The 7,954-nt window shown below is 49.6% G+C and overlaps 1 protein-coding gene across 4 annotated transcripts in view; it reads right to left on the bottom strand.

Moving 5' to 3' along the window:
• The window catches only part of Elmo2 (engulfment and cell motility 2), a 37,931-nt gene that overhangs the window by 22,151 nt on the left and 7,826 nt on the right, over positions 1-7,954 (bottom strand). For 2 of the 4 annotated variants that reach the window (XM_008854622.3, XM_029556925.1), the window contains exons 2-6: positions 5,748-5,875; positions 5,461-5,501; positions 4,984-5,056; positions 3,970-4,020; positions 612-793 (exon numbers count right to left, since the gene is read on the bottom strand). In XM_008854622.3, coding sequence (XP_008852844.1) covers positions 612-793; positions 3,970-4,020; positions 4,984-5,056; positions 5,461-5,501; positions 5,748-5,825 — 425 coding nt within the window. In that variant the 5' untranslated portion in view covers positions 5,826-5,875. Of the gene's footprint in view, positions 1-611; positions 794-3,969; positions 4,021-4,983; positions 5,057-5,460; positions 5,551-5,747; positions 5,876-7,954 lie in introns of those variants that run through there. The other 2 variants (XM_029556926.1, XM_008854624.3) reach the window with 2 other exon arrangements.

Consider the following 7,954-nt stretch of genomic DNA (forward strand, 5'->3'; position numbering starts at 1 on the left):
TGATGTGGGAGGGCCCAGCCCACTGTGGGTGGTGCCATCCCTGTGTAAGTGGGCCTGTGTTGCATAAGAAGGCAGGCTGAGCAGGAGCCAGGGGAGCAAGTCAGTAAGCAGTGATCCTCCATGGCCTGTGCTCTAGCTCCTGCCTCCAGGTTCTTGCCCTGAGTTTACCTTGGGCTCCCTGATGAACTGTGACCCGGGAGATGTAAGCTCAATAAACCCTTTCCTCCCCAAGTTGGTAGTGGTCAGAGTTTTTGGTCACAGCAATGAAGAAACAAACTAGAACACTCCCTAATCACATCAGGCCAAGCACTTTCCATAAATGATCAGGTTGCTGGACCAACTGCTTCCTTCCTGACTTCCAGGACCCTTATTTTCACTACTCACTTGGCACAACACTGGGTCGTAGGGTCACTCAACCTTTCAGAGGCCCCTTGACTCTGAGATGTAGGACCCCAACACGGAACAAAGCCTATGTGTGAACCTGAGCTCGGGCCACTACTATGTGCAGCAGAGGTCCACAGAATTTCTTATCCAATGCCAAAGAAGTGAGGACAGGATCCCTGCAGAGGGTCCTGGACTCTGAAAGCCCTGAAGACTGCACCAATACTCACTGGGATAGGAGCTTGGTCCCACTTTCCACAAGCCTCGTCAGCACAACGATGCCATCCATGTTGATGAACTCAGTGGCGAAAGTCACGTCGGCTGAAAGCTTGGCTAGCTCCTTCATGGCCTCCAGCCGGGTCTCCATGTTGGAAGACTGGGTCCTTTCCATCAGCTGGCGTGCAGCCCGGGACTGTGAGACCAGGGACAAAAGTGATGCAATCTGTTCCTTGCAGCAGGTTACTATTCTGGATAGCTCACATCCAAGCCTCAGGCAGAATTAGTTTTTCTCATGGCTTATGAGTTGCTAAATAAATGTTTACAGGACCAATAAGAATTTCCAGTGTGCCAAGACCAATCGATACTTATCTGTATCTTTCTGTATCCCTTTGGTCTATGGATTTTTTAAAAATTGCATTTACTTATTTGTGTTTGCATGCCATAGCAGGTATGTGAGGGGCGGGCAGATACGGGATGTCAGAGCATAACACACAGCAGTCTGGTGTCTATTCTTTCACATGTAGTCCAGAGGATCAAACTTAAGACATCTGGCTTCATGGCAAGTGCCTTAACTCACTGAGTCACCTTGCTGGTCCCTGGTCTTTGGATTTTTAAAAAAATTCCTACTAAGGAAATACAGGGATATGGGAGATCCACTAACTCTGGCAAGCTACTGAGAAGCAGGCTTGTAGGGAGCTTTCTACTAATGAACGCTACCTAACACTAGAGGGTTTCCCCTGAGGAAGTAAGGTCCATCCCTGGAAGCAGTTGAGGGGGACTGGACGTCTGTTAAAAGCTGAGGGGCCCTTCCCTAGAATTTAATTGGACAACTCTTTTAACTTTCAGGTTCCATACTCCCTTCATCCCATGAAGCCACTGGTTGTGAAATGACAGCTGGTAACAGCTTCCTCCACCACAGGACTGTCCTTAGTGGGATACTTGCATCCCTCCTGCAGCTGTGGCGGAGCCCCAAGCATCATGCTTACTCGCTGCTCCTTGTGCTGAACTTACTACCACAGAGTCAGACTCCAATCCACAGCTTCATCAGTCTCTACGTTTTGAACTCAGAGCTCTCTGTTGAAGCTTGAGGAGCAGAAGTGCTCCCATGGGACTTCTTTCTCCCTGTGGTGTTGGGCAAGTGACTGGTGCCCAGCTCTGTGGAGGCCAGGAGTCAGCCAGCTATCCCTCTCTTTGCCTCTGTTAACAGGGCTCTCAGTGACATACAGATCCTCCTAATGCCACAGTAGAGGAAAGGTGCGGCACAAGAAAAGGTCACCAGCAAGAAGTATATGCAGAGTATCAGTCTGCATCTCACTCAAGAAACTTCTAGTCCAAATGTCAATTTTCCTCCAGAGATAGCCTTTCTGTTTGCTGTGCCCGATCCACCTCATACCAGAGGTCTATAAATGTTCTGCACTTCCACAAAAGTGAGGTTCTTCCAGACAGTCACATTACATTAGCAGAGCCTGGTGTGGGGGGTGAGGTCCTTAAGCTGAGAAGTTCCTTCAGGCGAAGGAGGGAAAGGAACAAGATGCTAGGAAAACTGGCCTAGACTCCCAGGCCTGGGTTTGACGCCTCTGGCTTGGCTACCCTCTTGGTCATATGACAAGAGGCAAGCTATTTAACCTCGTGCTCAGTTTCCTTGCCGGAAAAGTGGGGCTCCCATGAGTGCCTCCCTCTTGGTTCTTTGATAGATCCCTGGAAACCTAGGCACTCAGTAACTGCTGGTCAGCATCCCTCTGTACTTTGCTCCTCGCAGACAAGCTACTCTCTTCCTCACCAAGAAAACACCACTGTAACTTCTCAAGTCCAGTTCCAAGGCCACACGCACCTCTGTAGCAAGGTGGGCCCTCCATCCTGATGCAGGCAGGACCTTACCCCCTCTCCTATACCTTCACTCTCTGCTCTCCCATCAGAACTTATCCAAGAGGACAAATGGAAAATGCAATTAAAAGAAAGGACTGGGAGGGGCCGCTGAGTTGGAGAGGAGATAGGAGTGGGAGAAAGACCTTTCACTTGGCCAACACAGTTTGAAACATGAATATTTTGCCCATTTTTGTAAAAGCGTATCTTCTGGATCCCACAACTCCCGAGTTACTGCCCTCCATCTGTTTCCCTTTGGAACCGAGACTCTTGATACAGTAGTAGACTTAAAGTTCTCCATTGGTTTCCCCAACTTTTAGTCAACCTACCTGGCCGCACTTTCCCCACAGAAGATCTGGGTGTCCCCCTAGCTTCCTGATCTTTGGTCTGTTTTTGGTTTACCCTCTCTCTGCTCACTATAAACTGTACACCGTACCTTCCTCTATCCTGATCCCCAACCTGCACTTGACCTGGAGTCACTTCACACCCTTCCAATCCCCCTTCTTTTATGTTGTTTTGAGACCAGTCTCGTGTAGCCCAGGCTGGTGTTTGACTGCAGCTGAGGATGTTGAGACCAGTCTCATGAAGCCCAGGCTGGTATTAGACTGACTGCAGCTGAGGATGTTGAGACCAGTCTCATGAAACCCAGGCCAGTAAACTGACTGTGCAGCTGAGGATGATCTTGGACTCTTGACTTCCTGCTCCCACCTCCCAAATGCTGAGATTACAGGTCTGAGCTACCACGCATGGCGTCTGCTTTCCTTTCCACCTTTCTGGCTTCTCCCTTTAGTCACCTTTAAGGGCTACTCGTACAGAAATGAGGGGTCAGCTTGAACTCCCTGTCTGCCCTCCACCTCCAGCACTTCATCATATCCATCAAGGTTATGTCTAAGTTTTCCACATTTACCCTGTCATCCCACTGCCATGGTTAGATCGCGAACATTCCTCACCTGCCTCTCAGAGTGTCTCTCTTGCACAGGCCTTCCTTCCTTTACCGCCATCTCCCCCACTGCCATGAGCGTGATCTTTTTAAAATTTAAACTTAAGCACAGTACATTTCCCTCATGGCCCTGGCTTCTTTATGGGTAAAGTTCAGGCCCATGGGTGGCCTTCAAGACCATCTCCAAAGCCCCACAGCCACCAGTGCTCCCACCTCCCCACCCACACTTCTAAGCCCTGGTTTCTACACTAGGAAATGCCTCATTTCTTCTTCCTCCAGCTAACTCTAGCTTTTGCATCTGAGCTAAGGGTTCCCTTCTCTGGGAAAGCTTTCTGGAAATGCCAGACTAAGATAGCTGGTCCCTCCCAGAGTTCCTAGAGTTCCCTAAGCAACTCACTTCAGGAGGCCTTCTACTGCTTGTGCTTATCTGTTGCCAGCCAGCTATAAGGACCAGAATTTCTTCTCAATCCCTGTAGTCTCAGCTTCTAGAGCAGAGTCTGGCCCACCACAGGTACGCCCGCCTGCCTCTTAAACGGGTAAGTTCTCCAGGGAGGAGCAACACCTACCGGGGAGATAGCCAGTTGTAAGATGGTGCCATTCTTAATGTCACTTCGGGTCTGAGAAGCAAAGAATAAAACAAAACAAAAGGTAAAATATTAAGACAGTAAAAGCAAGATGCATTGGTAAGAACTTCTGGTCATTTTAGTATAGTTAGCTCTCTTCACCTGCAAGTTCAACATCTGTGGCTAATTCAACTAACAATGAACCAAAAATATTCATGATGGAAGATTTCTTTGAACATCACTGACTTTTCTTAATCTTGCCGGGATTCCCTAAGCAATACTGTGCTGGATAGCTTTAGTTGTCAACTTTTATAACACACTTGGGTAGAGGGGGCCTTAATTGGTGAATTGCCTCCACTGGACTGGCCTGTGGCCATGTCTATGGGGCATCTTCTTGATTACTGAGTGATGTGGGAAGGCCCAGCCCACTGTAGGTGGTGCCACCCTTGGGTGGTTCTGTATTGTGTAAGAAAGCAGGTTGGGCATGGGCCAGGGGAGCAAGCCAGTAAGCAGCATTCCTCCATGGCCTGTGCTCCAGCTCCTGCCTCCAGGTACCTGCCCTGAGCTCCCTCAGCAATGGGAGATGAAAGCTGGAAAGGGTGTTTTGTCATGGCAATCGAAGGCAAACTAGAGTAAGTACTGTACAGTAAATGTTGCCACAATGTGTCCATTCCATTAGGCAGCACAGGCCCCTAAAGGTGATCTTAAGGTAGAGGGGACACAGCTAGGTGACAGGAGGCTACTGTGTAAGGATTCCAAGGGACAACCATAGTAAAGAGGCTCTTCAGCCAGGTCTTGTACTCGCTCCCAGCAAAGAGCTTCAAAGAGCTTCTCAGTGCCCTGGGTCTTAGGAAAGCAAAGCCTCTGTAGCCACAGGGGAGCAGGCTGGTGTGCTCCATACTGCCCAAGGGGCAGCTCTTCATCCCAGAATGGAGCCACCTGGACAGTTAGTGCCATGTCCTTGGGCAGGTCACTGGTAAGCAAGGCTTGTCCTGCCCATGACTTCCCCATACTGACCTGCTCGGTGATATAAAGCTGGGGACCATCTGCATATCGGAGTGTATAGTACTCTGGGTTTGGCAGTGACCACCTATGAGAGAAAACAGTATATCCAGTTGGTTTCTCCTCTGAACCTGTCCTGGGTTTTCAAGGGAGTTCCTCAGGGGGTTGGCCAGCCTGTCTGAAGAACACTGGAATCAAAACAAAGCTTCAGGCTGAGCTGCTGAAAAAAGGACCTCCTCCCCGTTGGGGAAGGTCGGCAGCACTAGAAGTGCAGACTAGAGTGTGGGTCTTCCTAGTTGGACTTTCCAAAGGGCACTGCTGGGCCCAAGAACAAGTGAAGGAAGGACTATGGGAGGTCTCAGGAACATCCTCACCAGGTGTCCTTCCTTGATGACCCAGTCCACCCGGAAAGCCTTCACATAAGTTCTTTCAGGACTGGCACTGCCCTTAGCCTTAGCTGCCATTGTTGAAAACCAAGCCATTTCAACCTACCCATCACACACTTCCTTGATGATGGATGCCAGGGGCCGTTTCTGAAAGACACAGAGAGAGATCCTTCACATGTGTTCTGCATGCCAGGTTCTAAAAGATGGGCAACCAGCAGAACCATTCAGAGCTCTGGTTGAGGAATAAACCCTTCTAAATCCATACTGCCCCACCTTCCCTGGGGAGAGTCAGTCTTCCTTACTCTTGATGCCAGTGGCTTCCAGCCTGAAGACACCTCTGTCAGACACCCCAACCCTCTCCTTGCAGCACTGATTCTCAGAGAAGGCGCATACCTGGTCAATTTCAAGGAGCTGGGCATTAGCACCTGGCCATTCAATGGCCACTTTGACGAGGTCAGATGGTGGTGGCATCGTTCCCAGTGGGCCCTACTTCTCCAAGACACATGCACAGACACAGCTGCCTGGCGAGAGAACGAAAAAGAAGGAAAAAGAATGTGCTTCCTTTTCCTTCCCACTGTCTACTTTGGAAATCTGAAGACAAGAGACTAAGGACATGTGGAATGACTTGGGATGTGTTCAGGTTCAGTCTGCAGTCTCTCCTTATGCTGCTGTCTCTTTAGATTCAATCAGCAGTAGAAATGGAACAAACCTATCTATCATCTGCAGTTCAGGCTGTAGCAGGATATGCCAGTGTGACGCTTCAGTGTGGGGTCATGGGACGGGGCGGGAGAAGAGCACACTGACTATAAATTCCCATCTTAGGACCTCAGGAGCGGAGAGGCATGTGCTCTCAAGCAGATAAGAATAGACAGCCTTTTCTTGGTTGAGTGGTTAGCTGAAGGAGGCAGGCCCCTTCTGCTCGGCAGTCATGCTTGGAAGATCCCCTTGTCATCAGGGCCCGCCACTCTCTCCTCCCCACTCCATACGGTGACTCCTGCCCCCTCAAAGGACAGTGTGGAGCCCCCTCTCTTTGGGATGACGCAGAGTTCAGAAAACGGGGACGACAACTGGGACAGGAAATGCTATTTTTGTCCCTACCACCAAGGGCAAGGGCTGCCAGGGGCTCGAGCGCAGGCGGTAAGAACATGTAAAGGCCCTGCTTCAGAACAGGGCTATGTGAGTGCATCTGAGCCCTCCCCCGCTGCTCTTCAAAATAAAGGAAAATAAATCATTTGGAGGGAGTCTGGGAGATGGGCCCATGTGACTGGTATCCTAGGCAACTCTGGAGCTTAGTGGAATTCTAGCAGTAGCTAAAGCTCTCTCCAAGGTATGACGGAGGCAGTCACTTGTGATGGATTATTTCAACGTATATTTGTACTCTTTGCCTACAGGTTTGGGAGCGGCCACTCTCTTAATGAAAAAGACCTTTGTGCCTCCTCAAGGTTCAGCCACTCACCCTCGATTCGTGCTTCTCTAATGGGGACCGCCTGCTTCTGCTGGCACGTGCACCACCACTGTTGCTAAGCTGTTAATCGTGTGTGCTATCAATTTTCCACCCCAACAGATGTCAGTTCTCACAGCCTGGGTGGGCGCAAACCTTGCTGGTGAAAAGGAAGAAAATCTGTCCTCTATACCACCAGGCTCAGAGACAAGGCAGCCTTCAGGGCCACTTCCTGACCAGGTGGGCTGTGTCAGGAGACAGGGACTTGACCGTGGAAAAGGAGTGCTTTCACTTATTTTGCACGATGCTCTCAGCAACCCTTAGCAGGAGGCAGGTCAGGACCATCATCCTGACTTGAAGGGAAAGAGCCTGAAGCTCAGAGCTTGATCAACTGCCTAATTCACCCAGCCAGAAGTGGGAAAACTACTGAAAGGAAATCAACCCTTTGTAAGAACTTCTGAAGAGTGCTCTGCTCCAGCAACGGGGCAAGGCAGAGAGGCTTGTGCAAGCAGGGTGCTGTGACCCTGATACCAGGGCATCCTTACCTCTGCTAGCCATCACTGTAACTAGAGGTAGTGGTGAGACTCTTATAAAAACTGATGTGTAATTTACAAGTTTAGAGTGTATGTGTGTGTATGTGTATGCATGCGCATGCCTATAATGTAAAAATAAACACACACAGCTCTTCCTTAAGCACCACCAACCCTCCTCATAGTTCTTTCCAACTTCACCATCATCAAGGGACTAGGCCTGTTTTTGTACTTCCTATAAAGGAACGTGTACTGTAGAGCATTCTAGACTGTCAATTTTGTTTTTTTTGTTTCAAAGAAGGGGATTGGGGAGATAGCTCAGTGGATAAAAGCACTGGCTGTGCAAGTCTGAGGATCTGAGCTCAAATTTCTAGAACCTATGTAAAGACTGACGCATGTTGTGAGTGTCTATAATCCCAGTACTCCTACAGAAAAATGGGAGGCAAGAGGCAGAAGAGTCCTGGGATGCTCACAGGCCAGCCAACCTTGCTTACAACCAGAAAAACAAAGACTGTCTCCACAAATGGAAAGTGCGGGCAAACACCGAAGGCTGTCCTCTGACCTCCATATGGTCTCGGTGTCTCTCGGTCTCTCTCTCTCTCTCTCTCTCTCTCTCTCTCTCTCTCTCT

This window comes from Nannospalax galili, unplaced genomic scaffold (assembly GCF_000622305.1).
Source record: "Nannospalax galili isolate Female #2095 unplaced genomic scaffold, S.galili_v1.0 scaffold2227, whole genome shotgun sequence".
Lineage (NCBI taxonomy): Eukaryota > Metazoa > Chordata > Mammalia > Rodentia > Spalacidae > Nannospalax > Nannospalax galili.